This window comes from Rhinichthys klamathensis, unplaced genomic scaffold, assembly GCF_029890125.1.
Source record: "Rhinichthys klamathensis goyatoka isolate OS25496 unplaced genomic scaffold, OSU_Roscu_1.1 h1tg000111l_1, whole genome shotgun sequence".
Lineage (NCBI taxonomy): Eukaryota > Metazoa > Chordata > Actinopteri > Cypriniformes > Leuciscidae > Rhinichthys > Rhinichthys klamathensis.
In genome coordinates, this window is record NW_026606649.1 from 4,103,539 (window position 1) to 4,125,349 (window position 21,811).

A 21,811-nucleotide genomic window follows, 5' to 3' on the forward strand; every position below is an offset into this window, starting at 1 on the left:
AACCAGCAATGCCCCCTAAATTACTGCATAATAAAGGTTAAGCTCTAATTAAACCAATCACAGTATGAACCACAACTACAGTAGTCTTCAATTATTAATAATTTTTGGTACCAAATAAATTATAAAGCAACAACAAGATCTTAGTAAACTGTATAATGATGTATAATAATAATATTCACACCACTTTCTGGACATTAAAACTATTCGCCTCTGTACAAACACATCAATTATTTATTAGTAGTTAGTAATTTATTTATTAATCAGGTAAATTCGCTCACTCTTAAACTCTCAATTGTGACAAATACTAAACTATATATTTTATTTATAAAGTTCCTGGATAAAATCAGGGTCACTTCACTGAGGGTGATACAATGCCAATGTAAATCCCAGCCTGAGGCAGAGACTGAGATTGTGGAGTAATCTGCAGTCGAGTCTCAAGAAGCTTTGCGGCTGGTTCCACAATGGAGGAAGAAGAGGAGAGAGAAAATTGAGAGTGGCGAGGAGCTGACTGCGGTGGGAGCAAGCAGGCGGAGAGACTGATGGGTTTCCTCTGATACTGTGGGGGAAGAGGTGGCGTGAAAAAGCGCTGTGAATCTAGGCCTGTGGTTTTTTTCAATGGAACATAAGAAGTAGAGGCCACTGGGAGAAGCTGCTGCTGGCTCTGATAGCATTGAAAAGGAACCATCCTAAAATACAAAAATAAAGAGGCTATAAGTATTTGATTTCAGCTGTTTGAAATTTACTAATAAATTTGTAATGCCTTCTATGAGGTAATGACTGAAGTACCGTTGTGAAAAAGAAATACACCTACTGAAAGAGAAGTTACTTATTACAGAAGTAATGGACTTTAAAAGAAAACTTAAGTGCAAACTGAATGTAATGTTTTTGGACACTTCATTTCATATTCCCAATTAAATTAAAATATATAATAGTTTACATTTGTATTAAATGCACTTAAGGGTGCTTTTTTGACTCACTTAAGAAAGACTTAAGTACATCTTTACAGTTTATCTTTTCATAATTACTTCTATCGTCTTTGAAATGTAAGTGTACTGCTGAATGTACTGACAAGTATTTATGGTAAACTAAAATATAATTAAAATTTCTACTGAAACTTGTGTCATGCATTTGAAAATGTTTGTAATTACACTTTGCTAATGATACAGTTGCAATTTAGTACAATTCAAATATATTAACCTCAAATGTAATATTGAATAACTACAGTTAAAATTAGAATCAATTATTTTACAGGTGATTTAATATGTTAGTCAACACATCATAAGTGTAATTCTTTAAAGCATGACAAAAGATTTTTAAAACAATGATTTAAAATGTACTTTAAAGTAAAACTTTTAATTTGGCATTAGTAAAAAGTAAAAAATGCACATACGTGCACATCCAATACAATTAAGCCCTTTGGTCTTTTTTTAACAAGGGTAAATCATTAACCACTGAATTATTTTCACCTTTTATTTTTTGAAACATTCTCCTGGACACCACTGTGGAGCGCCACTGGAGAGCATGGAGGGCTTGTTAAAACTGCAGATGTACTACCGCTTTGGGGACTGTCATCTAGGATCCACGCGTGTTGCACAGGCGCCTTCGGTTTATTCCAACTCAGCTGGCCCTTAATACAGGCATTCTTTCTCAAATAAATTGGGAACGCCTTCACACCTAACAAAAAAAAGAGGAAATATTGTTTAATTCATATTGTTTACTGTAACAAGGATATAGTTTTCTCTGTGCACAGTGTACTGTTTCCCTGACCTTGTATAAGAGAGGAATCTGAGGATCTCCTTCCCTCCGGAAAGCTGGGTAAGGGCAGACAACTCTGGTGCCCAAGGATGGATGAGTGAGTGCCGGAATTCCCTAGTAATATCTGTGAACACGGACGTAATCCCTGAGTCATGCGGCCATTGGTGTCAGTGCCCATCTCTAATGGGGTGCAGAGGGTGGTGAAAGAAGAACTAGTAGAAGCAGAGGGAGTGGACCTGAGGCAGGAGTTTGAGGTGGCACCATCTACACGATCTATGACTATACCTGAAGCAAGGGACAGGGAACACTAATAAACTAGAGTCAGACACACTCTGCAACACTTTAATATCAATGTGTCACAGTACTTTTAGTCAGTATAAATTGACTAATCATAATGAATGAAATATCTAGAGATTCCTTCAAACTTACTTGGTAAGCAGGAAAAGTTCTGGGAGGCACTGGCATTTGAGGGCGTGTGTCTCTGTGATTTTCTGAACCCCACAGAAGGATTGATCGTGGACTGATCGTCCTCCTCCCTATTTTTTAGATCCCCAGGCTGTGACTTTTGATATCCTGTAGTCTCCAGCTGGCAGGTAGCAGAAGCAGAGCATGTGTACTCTAGTGTGCTAAGATCGTCCTCCAAAGGCAGCATTGTTGCTGAAGGGTTGAGACCCGGCACTTTCAGCCACCCAGTTCCCAGTTTGTTTTGTTGCAGTGCTTGACGCTTCATCACTCTTTCTAACAGCAGGCAGTAGATAGCAGAAAAGTGGTTGAAGCTACTGTTCTGAAGAGACTGAATACAGAGGCATGTTCTTTAGTCAATAAAGTGATGCACGGTAAGTACATGCGTATACATGTTATAATCAAGCTACTGTATAGTGTTGAGCTACTAGTCTTCATCTGTCTGTCCCAGTACACGTGATGCAATCAATGTGTAACCCAATATTTGTTGGATTAAATACTTGTATCATGTCACATCTGTCTTCAGAGCAAACGCACAATGCCAAGATCAATAGTTTAGTCAAATTAATGTATATGCATGCAGGACAAAGCCAAGCTTAAACCAAGGTCTATGAGTCTGACTTCACAAAAATCAGACTGGTACTAAAAGCATTACATGATACAGGTATACATTCCTTTTTAATTGATTATTAAATTGTTTAATTAAGGTTTATACATGCTAGTTTCCATGACAGAGTTCAAGATAAATATTTGCAATACTACTAGAGCTGCCAGTTTGCGTAGTTTCAAAAGATTATTAAACAGAAAGCACAAATTATGCAAAAGCTGCAGCCCTTCCGGCGCACTCAGTGTCCGGAATTTGCTCCCTTGTTGTCATTCACTCCTTCATGGGGACTATATGTGGAGTAATGTAGGGAATAGTGAATTGAGGGTATAGGGGGCGAGGAGGGGGGCGTGCCAAGATGGCCGAGTGAGTAGACGCTTTCTACCGAGCTCTGCAAACTAAAGTTTTGGAAACAGTAAAACTCAATTTATTATCTCGCCAAGCACAAAATTTTGTTTTCATAAATACTACAGCACTCGTAAGACGAACGATTGAGCAATGTCGAACCAACGAGAAAGGAAAAGAGGCCAAGAGAGCGCCGGACAGAAACCAAAGCCAGATGCTAGTAATATTACTCTTAAGGCTGGCAATGCTCTAGTTGACAGTTGTCACGATTATACCTCCACTTCTCTGCCTCTCTCCACTACGGAAGACTTCATGGATGATTTTCCACTACTACCTGTCACTCCCAGTAAGTCGCCAGCACCGAAGAAAATGATGCACGCAATCGTGTCAGAGCAAACCAACACCAGCGATATCATAGCTAGCCTCTCAGCTCTGATAAACACGCGGTCAGACAACATTGAAAGCATGGTCAGTGCCAATGCACTTAAAATTGAAGGTCTTAAAAAGACAATTGACTTTGTGTGTGCAGAGATTAAGGAGGTAAAGAGCAAAGTGCGTACACTCGAGGTGAAAATGGCAAAAGAAGAAAAACGAGTAGACACGTGTCAGCAAAGGGTCTCGGAGTTAGAAAGATACTCCAGGAGATGGAACCTTCGACTTTATGGAGTTGAAGAATCGGAAAAGGAAAACGTACGAAAGAAGGCCATCGAGGTCTGTCAGGCTGTTCTGCCGGAGGAGAAGAACAGGCTGGCTGACACTATCGATACCGTACATCGCCTCGGTACGAGGCGGCAGGATGACGGCAGACCCAGATCCATCATCATCCAGTTCATCGCACGTGTCTGCAGAGACGCCGTATGGAAAGCTGCCAAAACGTCACCGCACCTGCGCGACAACGGGTTAAGATTTGCGGAGGATCTCTCTAAGGAAGACAGAGAACGACGAAGCAAATTATGGCCAGTGATAAAAAAAGCTCGAGAGGAGGGCAAACCTGCATTCTTCATTGGTGGTCGCGGTTTTATCAACGGATCAGAAGTCTCACTGCCCACCTAAGCAACAGACTAGCCTGCTGCATGTTAATACAAGAACACTTACTGGTTTGATTTGCACTACATTCAGAGTTATTGTAAGGTTATAGTTTTTTGTTGTACTGCACTTTGAAAAGGTACTTTATTTTTCAAATTCGCTGCCTTTTCTACTATATGTTCTGTTTTTAAGGCCATTTAATAACCGAGGGCAGGCAGCTGAACGCTGTGTTTTTTTGTTGTTGTTTTTTTTTAAGCTGGCCGGAACTATTTACTTTATTCTTTACCGTTATATTTCTAATATAAAGCAGCGCTCGGTCCCCTTATTCGGTAATACACCTCTAACTATTTGGTTATTGTTTACTTTCTAGTTTATTCCTCGTTCACGTACTTTAATAACTTTGTCTTTATCTATTGTTTCTTTAAATGCCAGGGGACTAAGACAGATCTGTAAAAGGAAAGCTTTATTTCTATTTGCAAAACAACTTCGTACGGGTTTTTGTTTTTTTCAAGAAAGTCATTCCACATCTGCTGATGTCAATTTTTGGAAATCTCAATGGGGTAATGATACTTGGTTCTCTCATGGCTCAGAGAGATCTGCTGGAGTAACCACGCTTAAAAATGCGTTTACTGGTGATGTCCTACACTCAGACTGTGACTCCCTAGGACACTATGTATGTCTGATAATTAGAGTTGACAACATTTCTATCATAGTTATTAATCTTTACGGCTATAATAACAAACTTGAGAATGATAAATTACTTGATTCATTAGAGGAAAGAATTACATTTTGGCTCACAAGATATCCAAATTCTCTTCTTTTAGTTGGTGGAGACTTTAATATTGCTCTAGATGATGCTATTGACAGGTGGCCCCCTGGGCGGCCCTCCTCCCTCAGTACAAACCTTAAAAGACTCATGGGTAGATTTAACATTGTGGATGTATGGAGAGAAAAATTTCCTGATGAAAGATCTTTCACTTGGAGCAACAGGTCAGGCTCCAGCCAGTCTCGCATTGATTTTTGGCTATTGTCCAATAGCATTGATAAAGAGAAAATAACAGTAAATATCCATGCCACACCACTCACTGACCATAGAGCAATTCATATAAGCATTCAATTTAGTGCATCTAATACTTTCCATAGATCTTGCTACTGGAAATTAAACAATTCCGTGTTAAGGCATGAAAAGGTGAAGAAGGAAATTATTAAGTTAATTAATCTTTTTTACAACAAGGCTAAAAAGGAAAAATCCTACAACACTAACTGGGAATTATTTAAGTTTGAGTCAGGGAAATTATTCAGACAGTATGGAGCCTCTATTGCCAAAGCTAAAAGAGCAGAAGAAGATGAAGTCATTACTAAAATTTCTTCATTCTATCAGAGACCCCCAGAGGAAGTTTCAGAGGAGGATAAACTACTTCTTTTACAACTCCAAAACAAATTAGACGAGTTATATCGACAAAAAAAAGAGGGAGCCTTTGTAAGGTCTAGAAAGAGATGGCTGGAGGAGGGGGAGCAAAATTCTGCTTACTTTTTTCGTCTTGAAAGATACCGATCTAAAATCAATACCATTTATAATTTAAATGTTAATGGGGTCGTTACTGATGACGCTAGATTAATTTCAAATTTTTGTTCAGAATTTTATAGCAATTTATACAGCTCAAATTATAATAAAGAAGTTACTTCTCATTTTCTTAACTCCGTAAATAACGTCAGAAAGATTGATTCGGCAGACAAAGATTATTGTGACTCCCCTCTTACATTGGCAGAGGTCTCTGATTCGATTGCTCTACTCAAAAACAATAAATCCCCCGGCACGGACGGTTTAACCGCTGAATTTTACAAAGCGTTCTCAGATCTCTTAGCCCCATTTTTACTACAGGTATTTATGGAAAGTATAGAGAATGATACCCTTCCTCCTAGCCTCACTCAAGGGCTGGTTACATTGATTCCCAAGCCTAGAAAAGATGTGCTTTTTATCGACAGCTGGAGACCCATTTGTCTGCTAAACAATGATTACAAAATTATGGCGTCGTTGTTTGCGAGTAGAATTAAAGAAACTCTTGACACAATTATAGATGAATCACAATCAGGCTTTTTGAGAAACAGGCACATCTCTAACAATATTAGGCTAGTATTAGATGTTCTTGACTACTCTGACTTGATATCTGAAGATGGCTTCATCCTCTTCTTAGATTTCTATAAGGCTTTTGATACGATAGAACACCAATTTATTTTTCTGTCTTTAGAGAAATTTGGTTTTGGGGACTTTTTCTGCAAAGCAATTAAAACCTTATATGTTAATGGAAATAGCTCCATCATACTGAAAAATGGAACTTCCCCTAGATTTTATCTGGAAAGGGGCATTCGTCAGGGATGCCCGATTTCCCCTTATCTCTTTTTACTTTGTACACAAATTCTCACAACTCATGTCGGTAACAGTGCTATACAGGGAATTTCTATTGCGGGTAGGGATATCATCATCAGTCAGCTTGCTGACGATACCACAATCTTTTTAAAAAATGCAAGTCAGGTACCTGTCGCCATTCAAGTAATTAATCAGTTTTCAGAGGCCTCTGGTCTATGCCTAAATATTAATAAATGTGAGCTATTGCCTTTAAAAGAGTGTAATACACAAACTATTTGCAACATTCCGATCAAGGAAGAAGTTACGTATTTGGGTATTATTATCTCTAAAGATCAGAAAGTTAGATGCCCACTAAATTTCTCGCCAATTGTTAAAAAAACTCAGAGCAAACTGAACCAGTGGTTGCAAAGGGATTTATCTCTAAAAGGCAGAGTGTTGCTTACCAAGGCTGAAGGTATATCCCGGCTCACATACGCAGCTCTCTCTTTACACCTGGACAGTAAAATTTGTAAAGACATTGATAGAATGCTTTTTGACTTCATCTGGAAAAATCGTACCCATTATATAAAAAAAAAGTGTTGTTATGAATAATTATGAATCTGGTGGGCTCAACTTTTTGGATTTTAATACTCTAAATAATACTTTTAAGATTAATTGGGCTAAGAATTTTCTTAAAAACCCTGTCTCGATTTGGAATTTTATTCCCCACTATATATTCTCTCGATTTGGGGGTCTGGCCTTTATTTTGAACTGTAACTACAATGTGGACAAACTCCCTGTAAAACTGTCCACTTTTCACAAGCAGGTCTTTTTAGCTTGGTCTCTCATTTATAAGCATAATTTCTCACCTCACAGGTATTTAATTTGGAATAACAGAGATATTTTATATAAGAACAAGTCACTCTTTTTTGAAAATTGGGTAGTCAATCAGATTCTGCTGGTGGACCAGCTATTTAATGGAGAGGGGCGACTTTTCTCCTATAGTGAATTTTTATCAACATATAACATCCCAGTTACGCCAAGAGAATTTGCAATTGTATTTGACGCCATTCCATCAGGCGTAATCATGCTTTTTAGGTGTACTAGCAGACTTCCGCTTACTTCTGTCTCCCTCCCTGATGTGGCTGAATCACCAGTTGGAAAAGTCTGTTTTTCCCAAATACCTCAAAATAATAAGAATGTTCGAGCACTATTTCAGAAAGAAATTGTATCTATTCCAAATGTTACATTTTATTGGAACCGATTTGTAAATGGCATTGACTGGAAAAAGGTTTGGATGATTCCTCACAGATACTTGATAGTAAATAAGGTGAAAGAAGTGTCTTTCAGAATAATTCACAAATATTACCCTGCTAATCATTACATGGTTAAATTTAAAAGAGACATCAATACAAAATGTTCTTTTTGTGAAGATCACCCAGAAACTGTTTTGCATCTCTTTTGGTATTGCTCACACACCAGAACATTTTGGCAAAATTTCAGCAGATTCATAATTGACCATATTTATAAAGACTTTGCCTTATTATGGAAGAATGTTGTGTTTTGCTTTTATGAAAGTCAAACTAGAGATAAGAGGTACTTCATTATAAATTTATTAATTCTTTTGGCAAAATTTCACATTCATAAGTCCAAATTTAGCGCTAAAACCCCTAATTTTGTACTGTTTCTCCACGAAGTTGCACATTATATTAATCTGATTTCTGGTTCCAACAACAAAAAGGCAATTAAAACTGTCAACATATGGTCTTCTTTCTCTTTGTAATGGTCCGTAAGCTTCCCCTGGCAAAATTGTATTGTATTCTTTTTATGTGTTGTATTTTTGTATATTGTTATGTATATGTTGATTACTTAGTTGTGATTTGTACCCTTTTCTGAAATTGAAGTTAATAAAAAAAAAAAAAAAAAAAAGTATAGGGGGCGATTTCAAACACACCTGATAGCTCTCCAGGAGAAGGGTTGGAGATTTAGACTTGAAGGAATGGTTAAATCTGTCATAATCTAATGACCCTCATGTCATTTCAAACATGTATAACTTTTTTCTGTGGAACATAAAAATCATTTTTTGAGAAAGGTCTCAGTGTGTTTTTTCACCATATAATAGAAGTCAATAGTACTTCCATTTGGTTACCAGCATTCCTCAAAATATCTTCTTTTTTGTTTCGCAGAACGACATGAGGGTGAGTAAATATTTTTTTTTTTAAAGGTGAACTAAGGTGTCTTTTTCCCACACAGACCTTGATCTCTGGGCTCCTCACCTCTATAGTTCTCTTCCTGTCAATGCCCACTGTCTGCATAATACTCAGAACTGCTTCATTGTAAGTCCCTTGTTGGAGATGAGTCTCAAGACAGGAAAAGTGTAAAGGGGAATGGCATATAGCAGAGGGATCAGCCTGCATCCAACGATGCTGTTTGATTTGTGCCAAACTGAATCTCTTGGTAGGTTCAACAGCCAACATCCTCCGTATAAGGCTTTCACAGTCTGTGGAAAGATGGAAACAGCAAGGATGAAAGAAGGACTAAAGACACCAGATATCAGCACACCACTCCATGAGAAAAGAGTCCAACTAAAATATTGAAAATTAATGCACAGTTAAGACGACCATGAGAATGGTGCTGGAACTATATATGTAAATGTTGTATGCCCCTCTAATATACAGTATAGGAGGAACCTTCTATATTGAGGCATACCCTGTGACATGAAGAAGGGCACTCTGAAGCGTCCGTCAGTGACTCTTCTTCTTAAGGCAAGGAGAGTGGTGCCATCAAAAGGTAGTGTGCCACAAACCAATACATACAACAATACTCCCAGACTCTAAGAAGCAGTCAGAGACACATTTTAGATGTTTCCTTAATGTCAAAGAGGACATTCTGGAAAAATTTCAGAGGGTCAGAACAGTTATACAAAAGCTAAAAAGCTGTTATACAACAGTTATACAAAAGCTGAAAAGCTGTTATACAACAGTTACACAAAAGCTGATATCTTACCCAGATATCCAAGGGTGGTCCCTCATATTCCTTCCCCTCAAAGACTTCTGGGGCGGCATAGGGAGGACTCCCACACCAGGTGGACAACGATTTACCATGCTGATAGAAGTTTCCAAAACCAAAGTCTGAAGAAATACAAAGAGATACTGTACATTAGCCATTAGATGTCTCTAAATTAGGTACTTTTAATAACAATAAGGTCTCTTACAACACTTTTCACACTTTCATTAGTGCAGAGCTTCTCAATCCTGCTCTGCATATATTGTGTCCTGTATGTTCACTACTCCCTACTACTTCACTTCACTTCACTTGGGAATGTTATGCTGCGTTCCAGGCAGGTTTTTGAGCACGTAAATCACGACTTCAAACTACGACTCACGACTTTGTCGCGTTCCAAGCCAGTCACGCCAAACTACCTGAGCGCAAGGAATTGTGGTAGCTAGATGTAAACAAACCATTGCTGTTTTGTATGGTTTCGCGGGCTATGTGACGTCAGAGCTCGTAACTGGGAGTACATCAATCTAGTTCGAGTTCACGGGTGGGAAGTCACGGGTTTGACTGCAGTTCCAGTGCACTTTCACGGGTATAAGGTTGGAAAAACACGGGTTACAGGTTGCCTGGAACACGACATTAGTTTGCGGATTTGCGCTACGCCACTGCCTGCAACGTCATCACACACAGACTTGAATAGCGCTTATTAGAGAAGTTTGAGTTACGATATAATATACTTCTGTAAATAAATGCAATAAACATTACCATACTTTCATTCAGTATGTGTAGCCTATATAATAAATCCAAGTACATTTATATAAATATTAATTTGTTATTATTAATTTAATTAGTCATAATTACAAGTGCTAAAATGTGTGATAAATGTCTGTTATTTTTAATGTGAAAATAAATGTAATTTAGATTTTTTTTATCTTATGTAATCGTATTTGCACAAGTAACTGTCATGTCTCAAGCACATTATATCCATGAACAACCACGCACAAACCACACATGGGGCTAATTATGGGGCGAATTAAACCCAATTAAAATCCTTATTTTATTCTAACTTCTTCAAGTGCTGGAGTGATACACAATGACGTGTAAATTTCCCACTCCATTTCTCGTGAAGTGATGTATTGATGTTCCCTCGTTCCCAATGGCGTTAGCAGTGCTCTTTGAACTGAACATGTACCTTTCGGATTGAAATCTCACATGTTGGCATACCTTGTAAAGTTCAATTTGCAGGGCACTTACAGTCGAACTAAACAAACCTCTGAACTGATAAGAGATACATACAAAATGTGCAGAGCTGGTGGTTGGTAGTTTGGGTTTGGGGTGGCGCAAGGAACGGGAAGAACTACTGCATTTGGAAATGGATATAAATATGGCAATGGTCAATGGATTAATTTGCTTTTTGTTTGATTGTCATACTTTTTTCCATGCAATCATATTTTCACAACCTTACAGAGGACAAGTGGTTTGGAAAATGGATGGATGGATGAAAATAGAGGTAGGCTACATGATCTTTCTTACCTGCCAGTTTTATATTCATGTTACTGTCCAGGAGTAAATTTTCTGCTTTCAGGTCTCTGTGTACAATGTGATGCGTGTGACAATATTCTACAGCATCAAGGAGTTGCCAGAACTTCCTACGAGCTTCTGCTTCACTTAGATGACCAACTGAGGTAAGATAATCTTTAAAAAAGAAAGATAATAACAGTATTAGTTACCAGCATGAGAGGCAATGACATAAAAGCCACAAAAAAAAAAAAGAAAAAAAGAAAAGAAAATACAGATTTGTAGGTAATTAAACAATTCTCTTTAGGCTCACCAAACACCTCTCCATTTTTGGCATACTCTGTCACAATATACAGCATGGCTTTGGTCTCCATAACCTACATGATACAAACAAATTCTTCATACTAGTGACAAGCAGAACAAAAAAGTTCATTCATTGCATTTTTTAAATAGATCTTTAGAAATAAAGTGATGAATCAAAATAAAAGTTACATCTTATTGGAATCATGGAACAATAGGTAGTGCACATGCATGACACTCTGGTTCTCAGGGGAACACAAATTGGAATCCTGCTTGATTAAAAAGGCTAAATGCCCAAACAAGTGATATCTCAAAATCAAAATACTTGTGAGGTTTGTGTCTAATTCAATTTCAACTCAGTTTTCTTTTTCTTTTTCAACTCAGTTTGAACTGAGTTGAACTGACCCCCCCCCCCCCCCCCCCCAACTTTGGACTTGGAACACCAACATTAAATAATTATTGAGAAAGCAGTTGTATCATGACCTTTCCATTGTAAGGTCATTATTTTCCCCCTTCCACATACTCCTGAGAGAGCAGTAAAGATAGGAAGTAGCAGCCATGGGAAAGTCGTGGTGCATTAGAATAAACTCGCTGTAAACTGGCTTTCAGCCAGCTTATTTATTTATTTAACAGGGGCCATACAGTCAAACATAGTTACAATACAAAGCCTGTAAGTGTAACTGATGCGCAGCATATAGAGTTTGTAGCTAATGCTAATTTTCAACTCCTGTCCCTGGTTGGGCATTTCTAAGTAGCCTACATTATAAATAGATACATACAAATAGAAAATATTCACATTTCTTCAAACACACACACACACACACACACACACACACACACACACACACACACACACACACACACACACACACACACACACACACACACAACCAGAAAAATAACACTAGTTAAAAATGGTTACAGTTTTGGTTTGCCTTTACCCACAACTTAATCCTGGAAGTGAACTTTTTCAAGTCAGATATGACCTTAATGTCAGATGGTAACGAATTCCAGAGTCTAGAGCTCTTAACAGAAAAGGCTGTCTGTGCGAAGCTTGTCCTACAGTATGGTATTGTACAGTTATGATTTGTGCTGCTTCTGGTAACTCTAAACTAGTTTAACAGTTTAAAACAGTTAAACTAATGAAGTGAAAAATCTAAGCTTATAGTTGGTAGATATCAAGGGTTGAGATTTAGGAGGACAATATAAGAAATATTAAACTCTAATTTCAAGTGAACATGGATCAAGGGTATTACTATTATTGAAGGTCTATTAACACTTGATGTGCCTAATAAATGGATACATAGGCAAATATGGGTATCAATCAACCATAATGATTGCACAACACACGCACACGCACACACACACACACACACCTGGTAAAGCTTGATTATGTATGGGTGCTTCAAAAGCTTCATGATTTGAACTTCCCGGTTAATCTTCTCTAAATCAGATTCATCCAGTCGAGTTTTATCAATGATTTTTATGGCAACCTGTTAAAGTACAACCAGAGAATATGTTTATTTAGTGAAGGAGGTGCAGGTAAACGTGTGATAAAAAAAAAATTAGAAATAAAAAATAATTTATTTAACATGATCTAATTATATAGCAATAATTCCCCTTATATTTCGCCTAATTTACGCTAATATAATTGTACATGGCAGGTGAAACGCAAACGACTTTAAGTAATAACAAAAACCACAACATACCTCTGTTTTGGTGACTTCGTGTCTAGCTAGTTTTACCACAGCAAAGTTTCCTTTGCCTAATGTCTTGATGATCTCGTAGAAACCAACTTGCAGCGGTCTCCCGGACTGCCTCGCTGCCTTTTCCTCCGACAAAATCACCATTGTGAAAAAGGAGGACTGAATCAAGATCAGTGATCAAGAACAGTGATTAAGATCAGGTAAACTGTATAGGCTACACGCATTACGGCTACTGAAATAAAAAGTGTTTATAACCTACATTAACATGTGCGTCATTCACACAACCTAAACGGACAAATATACTTTTAAAATGTGCATTTCATGCGTAGATAAAAAATAAAATAAAATAAAAAATAAAAAAATGAATCAAAATAATAATTAATTGTGATTTTCATCACAGCCAGAAAGAAAAACGTGATTCTTTTAGCTCGAATTAATTATCTAGGCTACCTCCGGGGCGCCTAATCAATTTTTAAGTGATCTCTCCATGTGCTAAAAAAATCAATAAAGCCAGTAAACCTTTTTATTAAATCATCAATCCAATGATTTACTTGTTTATCTCACGAGCAGTCAGTTAGAGTAGTCGTCTCGCGCTGGGCTGTCATCTCTCCAAAAACCGGTACACGTTTCAGACATGCATATTCCCCCAGAGTTCGGGCGATGAAGTCGGTAAGAACGGTTCAGCCTCCGCCTCATGCAAACATACCATTGCAAACTCATTCTTACTTTATTAACGTCACTTTTGCGTCAGAGATCTGATACAAAATGTCATGTTGCCCAGCAACTTAACACAGCACGTACACTGGATTGCAAAAGTTGCCAGACAGTTACTTCGATTACGGGGTGTAACACTATAATAATTGGACAGATAATTAGCCTCCTCCCTAATCTGCCCTAGAGTTTCAGATACGCCCTTACAAAAAAAAAAAAAAAAAAGTTTATTCAAGTGCGTCATTCATCCTAAAACTAAAAATAAGAGAGTATACTTTCAGTATACTTAAAGTGCAAAAATAGTATATAAATAGTACAGTGATGTTAAGTTCACCTAAAGAAAATAGTATATAAATAGTACAGTAATGTTAAGTTCACCTAAAGAAAACTTACAAGCCTATACTTGCAGTTTAGTTTACTGAGAGTATACTTCAGTGTACTTTCATAAACTAAAAAAATGTGCTTCAAGTATTTAACTAAACTATAGTACAGTAAGTATAGTTATATACAAGTTCACTTGTATGGTTGCTGCACAAACGAAAAACATAGTGGTAAACTAGTTGTGTACTCAACTTACTGTTAGTGTTAAAAAAAAACGCTACAAGTATTTAACTAGTAAACTATAGTACAGTAAATATAGGCCTTGTTGTAAGTTCACTTGTAGTATAGTTGCTGTACAAATGAAAACAGTTGTAAACTAGTTGTGTACTCAAAGTTTACTACTGTTACACTTAAAGTATACTTACAAGTCATTCATTAAACGTGGGCCAATTAAGTCCCAAGTAAGTAGTATTGAAATAGTACACTTACAAGTATACTGCACATTGATATTAGTACTACATAAGGTATACTTAAAAATATATTTAGACTTTACTTAAGTATACTTAATAAAAACTTGAAGTATACTTTTTTGTTGTTGTAAGGGCAGCTCTACAACTTGCATTATATAGTGCTCCATAAAATTACCATGAGCACATGCCCAACAAAATGATCATTTTGATCATCTTATTAATATTGACAATTCTGTAAATGCATAAACAATACCATACTAACACAGAAAACAAAGTTCCTTGCTATCTTAACGCACTACATATCAGGGTTAGTTGCATTTCATTACTTGCATTTAGCATGGTTTTTCCCTGCTGTCATTTCTGACCCACTGCACAATACAGCCAAGCATGCATTATAGGGAAGCTTCACACACCCTTATACAGGCATTCACTTGCAGCATGACCACATGAGAACACACATCACCTGAGGTTAATTTAGAATATGGGAGATACTACACTTAACAAAATTATAAACACAACACTTTTGTTTTTGCCCCCATTTTTCATGAGCTGAACTCAAAGATCTAAGACTTTTTCTATGTACTCAAAAGGCCTATTTCTCTCAAATATTGTTCACAAATCTGTCTAAATCTGTGTTAGTGAGCACTTCTCCTTTACCGATTATTATTGATGATTATTGCACAGGTGTGCCTTAGGCTGGCCACAATAAAAGGCCACTTTAAAATGTGCAGTTTAATTGTATTGGGTTTTATTTATAAAAAAAATTTTTAAAGTAAGTTTTTTTTCTTCTACAGAGAATCAGATCGATTGTTTCTAGATATCCCAATTTACTCGCTAGCATTAATAAAGTATATAAAACAAGTATATAAAACAACAAACAGTTTAGAGAAGTATTCCCTATCTTTAATAAAAATGCCTGGTGAAATGTATCGATAAACTAAGTAGGTCACCGAAATCAGGCTGGTAACGCCGCACGGACCATTTATCAGCTCGGACCAGTGCATAGCGCAGCTCTAGCTCACACCTCAATCACACGACAGCGCTGTGATATTCAGTGAGAAGCGTTTGAATTTGCTGAATTCTCTCCTATAGACCTTATGTAGCCCATCCCCATTTCAGCACCGCTCATTGTGTTCTGTCTTCCGGTTTGTATTTCCACAGCATGAAGGTAAGATTTACGGATTTATGAATGAACCGCTCATTTTAATATCTTCCTGGTCTACTGCCATTTTTTATGACATCTGCTTCAAACATTGCACCAACAATGCGCCCGAACACACCTCGTTTTCAGACCAGCACGCCCATGGGCACATAGATGGGCGCAAATGCATTTGCTATTTAAACAACGTGGCGCAGGACGTGAAAAAGATAACTGCGTCGGGCTGAAATTAGCAAAAAACGCTTGCGTCGTGCCTGGCGCCGCATCGCGCCAGGTGTATGATAGGGCCCTTAGAGATGACTCTGGGGGTGATGAGGAAACCGAGGATTGGGATGATTTAGCAGAGGAAGATATAACATTGAGAGTGGAATGCTTCCTTGCAAAGCTTAAAGTAAAAACAGGTCGTTTTTTGCTCTCGGGCTCCCCCTACAGTTGGGAAACAGTATTGTCCTCTACTACTGTCGTAAACTGTCATCCTACATGCACATGCATTTGTTGACAACCATGATAGCCCTGAACACTGTAGGAGGAGGTCACATGCAGGTGTTCTCGCGTGTGTGAAATGTCTTCATCCCAGGTACAGTGGCATATATTTCAGCATGTCATATGAATATAATTTCATGTGTTTTATTTTTTTTATAACGACAAATGATCGCGTTTACAAGCCAGCGTCATTATAGTAGCCTAGTCTATTGGTTACCGTTTTACTGAATCTGTATGATACTTCAATGCAATGTTTGAGTAGTTGATAATAACCATATATCGTCAATATTATAATATCAAGCTACCATAAATGAATCTGCAAATTTTACAAATCGATTTGCATTATAGCTTGAGGCAAGACAAATAAACAAATATCACAGACATGTTAGGTATCCTAAAATATGATTTTATTAATAATCTTCCTCCTTTCTTTGTACATGTTGAGTAGACTACACTTTTTAGGTCAAACATATGCTATTTGTATTTCATCGATTGCAAAGTTCAAATCAGAACGAGAATACTAGCGATAGCTAACCATCAAAAACTAGAATATCGTTTACTAGCTTGATAATTCGCTATTACTCTAGCGAATTAGAGAGATTAGAGAGAGGCAATCTTTTTTCGATGGGGGGTTCGATGCTCCCTGCACACGCAAGGTCTCTCGCTCGCTTTCTCTCTCTGCCGTCCGCGCGCGTTGGAGCACAGTCTCTTGCCGCGTTCCAGGCAACCTGTAACCCGTGTTTTTCCAACCTTATACCCGTGAAAGTGCACTGGAACGGCAGTCAAACCCGTGACTTCCCACCCGTGAACTCGTACTAGATCGATGTACTCCCAGTTACGAGTTCTGACGTCACATAGCCCGCGGAGCCATACAAAACAACAATGGCAGCCCCCCCACACACAGTGAGAATGCAATTTAGGCCAATATAACGTTTCAGTCAAATTAATAATTATATTATAATGATAAAAATACACACACGATTATGTATTACAATTTTAAGTGTCTCTGAAAACTATAAGTATATATTGCGCACAGGTAGTTTGGCGTGACTGGATGGAACGCTACAAAGTCGTGAGTCGTGGTTTGAAGTCGTGATTTACCTGCTCAAAAACCTGCCTGGAACGCAGCATCTGTCTCGCGTGCGCGCTCGCTCTAGATTCCGGGAGATTTGAACTAATTTGCGGTATAACTTGTCGATCACGAGTGGCTCAACAGGTAGAGATCTATAGATAAACTCATCTTTCAGGCATTTGACCGACCGGGTTGACAATTTAGCGTGAGAAACCGGGGGTGTGGCGTGTGAGCGTGGGAAACCAATTAAATGCGGGTGTCTCACGGCCAATGCGTGAGAGTTGGCAGCTCTGCAATGTTGATCCTCGTTCTGCCTTTAACGCGATCACTTTCTCTTTTTCTTTTTTTGCTTTGCTCCGATAAAACCTTTGCTTTCTTGTTTTTCTGTGCTGCTTGGGCCATGACTATAACATTTGGCTCGCAAGTCCGATTTTAAGGAAGTGGGGGTGGTGGTGGTGGAAGTGACGTATATGCCGTAAAGCAGTCGAATTTTGTAGTTCTCTTTGTTCGCCGGTTACTACCCGAAACCCAAAGTTTAAAAGTACGATTAAAAACGCTACAGACCCCGTCAGGCTATGGCAGACGTGTCATTCAACCTATTGTAAGTCGATGTACCATCACAAGAGACTTGGAAATATATTATGAAGGCTGAAAAGTTACCTGTTGTTACTTTAAAGCCAATTAAAAATCAAACATATTCTGCAATTAATTACATGGTGAAGCAAACATCTTCTTTTATCACTGATATTGTACTTGTACACTGTAAAAAAAAATCCCGTAAAAAAACGGCAAATCTCTGGCAGCAAAGTTTCCAGACGGATTCAGACGGATTTTTTTTATCTTTTTTGTCATCCTTTGACTAGTGTTACATGATCCCGCTCTTATTCGTGCAAATGCCTTAAAACCATTTTGCACGACAAGAAGTCAAAAGAGAGCGCGCTGCCTGTGAATGTCCTGAATGTGAGAGTACTGATCCACTTTTGCGACACGACTGAAGCGTGGTGTCGCGACGCCTCCCCACATTTGTACATTGATGGGCGTTCCTCGTGTTTACCGCTATGGGCGTGGTTTTGAGCCAGCGGCCAGTCTAGAACAGAGGACTTGCGAGAGACTTCCCCCCGTCTCCATATGCTCTACTTCTATTGGATAGACGCTTCGCGTTTGACGGATTCATTTGCATAAAGCTGGGCATCGGCCAGCTTTTGGACGCGCAGCATTTTTTCAAATGAAGCGCCGCCTTCCCGGGATGCTTTGCGGGCGCGTTAAAGTCGCGTGACGTCACCCATAGGAATAAAGTGGAGCGCGGCGCAACAGAAGTGTCGCACGGACAAGTGGATCTGCACCGTGACTCACAGAAAAACGCGCGCATAATGCGCATGCACAGACCGCGTGCCAGAATACAGTTCTCTTTCGAGCTTGAACGAACAATAACACACACAATTATGCTAAAATGTCGTTTTGTCGATTATCTTCATAACATAAGAGCAGTCTTATGATGGACAAAAAGAGTTGTGCTTGTGAGAGAATGAGGCGCGTGAGAGATCCGCGTCTCGGCAACGGCTGCTCTTAAAGGGCCAGCAGCGAATAAAGCGTTCCGTCAGTAAAGTTAATCAAAGAACAAAGGGAACAGAAAATTACTCACTACTCTTGACTAAAGAAGTTTCGTGGGTTTAATAAGGATTAGTCTATATATATAATTTATAATTCATGCAGTGCAGACTGTTTGATAACTTTATTCAATTTCTGTATATAAATCTGTATATAAATCCTCAATCCTACCTGTTAAGACAGGAAGGGCACAGGTAAATATGGCATTTATTATGGGTTTATGTGAGGATTGTTTGAAGTTCACTTAATTTAAAAGCTGTTATTAATATTTTTTAAGCCTAATAAATATTTTAAAAGTTGATAGCTTTCAATTGTATTGATGGAATCACTGTAATGTTGGATGGCTATAATTAACGTTTAAAATGTGGGGGGTGTCGTCATTTTTATCCAGACATCAATGGTTTATTGATCATTATAGGTGTTATCAATCATTTAGTTGTTGTTGCTAGTTTGAGTTGAGAAATACAGATTAATACACAGAATGATCACTAATCTGTGTGTGCATTTTACTTTAGAACCAAGCAAGTTGACTCATGAAACCATTTGTTTATTATATCGCTGTCGCAATATTGACCTCATTAATCGCAATATGACATTTTCCCCAAATCGTGCAGCCCTAATAAAAATGCAATAAATACATAAATTAAAATAGAAATGTTTGTAAATTTATTTTTATTTGTACAGATCCAATTTCACAACTTTGACCAATCTCTGTTTAAGTACTTAATAATAGGAAATTTACAGTCAATTTCTGTTAATTAACTAAATGTATGAGTACAGAATACATGCACATTTACACTATTAGTAATTGAACAAACACTGAACATCAAGATAAGTGATTAATAGGAAATAGAAGCTTAGTATATCATTTGGAACATGTAAAAATATCTTTATTAAAAGGCAATTGCTGTATACCTTTATACTCTAATATAACTTTTTTTTAAACATTTACAATTACATTTAATCCAAAATGACTTACCAATTAAGATAACAATAGAAGCAACAAGTGCAGTGACAAGTCCCAGTTAGTCTAGCACAGTACACATAGCAAGTTTTTTTTTTTTTTTAAACAAAGATTTAGTGTTATTGGGGCAAGTATTTATGAAAAAGATGGATCTTTAGCAGTTTCTTGAAAATGTGTTGAGTTGCGCCGGTCATTCCACCAGCTGGAAACAGCAGGTAAAGGTCAGTAAAAGTGGTTTAGTGTCTCTTTGGGATGATGGCACCACAAGAAGCTGTTCATTTGCAGAACACAAGCTTCTGGAGGACACATAGATCTAAAGTAGTGAGTTTACGTATAGGGCTACCTTTAAAGACCACTCTTGCTGCAGCATCTGGATCAGTTGCAGAGGTTTGACTGATGCTGGAAGGCCTGTCCTGAGAGAATTACAATATCCAGTCTGGATAGAGCAAGAGCTTAGACCAGGAGTTGTGGAGCTCCGATAGGAAGGGCCTGATCCTCCTAATGGTGTAAGGAAATCAGCAGGATTACAGCAAGTATGGTTTGGTTGAAACCATAAGCAGTTCTGTCCTGGCAAGGTTGAGTTGAAGGTGAAGGTCATTCATCCAGCAAGGATGTTCCATCAGCTAAGGCGAGATGCGAGCAGCAACCGTCAGATCATCTGGCTGGAATGAAAGGTAGAGATGTGTGTCATTAAGATAGCAGTGATAGGAAAAGCCATGTTTCTAAATCTAAACGACAGAGCCTAGTTAAAAAAAAAATAGATGGGTGGAATCTAACACAATCATGGTCTTACTGTAGCAAAACCAAAACTTGTGCACACTTTTAGTGCAATCACATGAAATCAGAAGACTCGTCATTACTATTTTTTAAAGTTAATTCTTCCCATACCTTGTTTGCCATGATCATCTGCTTTCCACAGGACCTGAAATCACACACAAAAAAAAAAAGTTATTTTAAAACTCAGTATTACATTTACACATGTCAGAATGTGTTCCACTGGGACAGTGCAAAACCTCAACTGACTATGATCTGGAAGCTGAGCAGGAAAGGTTACCAGTATGTTTTGAGCTGCCATGTGATTTTAGCTACATATAATGTAAAAATGAATATGATTTACTGTGACCTAGCTGCATCAGTTACACATAGGGGTTCATTATGTTATATTCATACTCTAGTATTCGCTGTATTATTATCAACAAGTAACGTTACAGAACTGAATTCGATTTCTTAAAGGAGAACTCCGGTCATTTTTTTGTACATTTGGAGTGCTGTCAGTACAGACAAAAACGACAAAAATCGGTGTTGCCTACACCGTGTTATCCTCTTTTTAAAATTCGCACCCTGTTGACTTCAATGGGGCAAGTTCTAAACCTGCTTTTAGCCTCTTTACATCCTTAATGTGTCATTACATGTGAGTGGTGTTATTAAGAGTGACCACGGTCAATCTGACTGCAGTAGATGTGAAAGATATTAATAAAAATGATGTTAATTCAGCCAGCTCACATACCTGTATTTACTTCCTGTTTTCGTTCGAAGTCCACAGTAGTCGATTGTCGAGTTCGCGCGCACGATCATTAGTTATATTAGTTACCAATGATCGCGCGCGCGAACTCGACAATCGACTACTGTGGACTTTGAACGAAAACAGGAAGTAAATACAGGTATGTGAGCTGGCTGAATTAACATCATTTTTATTAATATCTTTCACATCTACTGCAGTCAGATTGACCGTGGTCACTCTTAATAACACCACTCACATGGCTGTGCACTTGTAATGACAAATCAAGGATGTTAAGAGGCTAAAAGCAGGTTTAGAACTTGCCCCATTGAAGTCAACAGGGTGCGAATTTTAAAAAGAGGATAACACGGTGTAGGCAACACCGATTTTTGTCGTTTTTGTCTGTACTGACAGCACTCCAAATGTACAAAAAATGAGCTCAATGTTAAAATTGACCGGAGTTCT

General features: G+C 38.0%; 1 protein-coding gene across 2 annotated transcripts; it reads right to left on the bottom strand.

Annotated features, from left to right (window-relative positions):
* Positions 1-149: 149 nt before the first annotated feature.
* LOC130087816 (serine/threonine-protein kinase SIK2-like) lies at positions 150-13,775 on the bottom strand. 2 transcript variants are annotated; one of them, XM_056254294.1, is made up of 12 exons: positions 13,612-13,775; positions 13,064-13,219; positions 12,731-12,847; positions 11,368-11,431; positions 11,070-11,231; positions 9,546-9,670; positions 9,249-9,372; positions 8,816-9,039; positions 2,185-2,548; positions 1,768-2,040; positions 1,467-1,674; positions 150-686 (listed from the first exon to the last, which is right to left on the bottom strand). In XM_056254294.1, the coding sequence occupies exons 2-12, from the start codon at positions 13,202-13,204 to the stop codon at positions 350-352; spliced, it is 2,139 nt and encodes a 712-aa protein (XP_056110269.1). In that variant the 5' UTR covers positions 13,205-13,219; positions 13,612-13,775; the 3' UTR covers positions 150-349. The 2 variants fall into 2 exon arrangements, with proteins under 2 accessions (XP_056110269.1, XP_056110268.1); XM_056254293.1 differs by lacking the exon at positions 13,612-13,775 and having other exon boundaries at positions 13,064-13,239.
* Between the last annotated feature and the right edge of the window lie 8,036 nt (positions 13,776-21,811).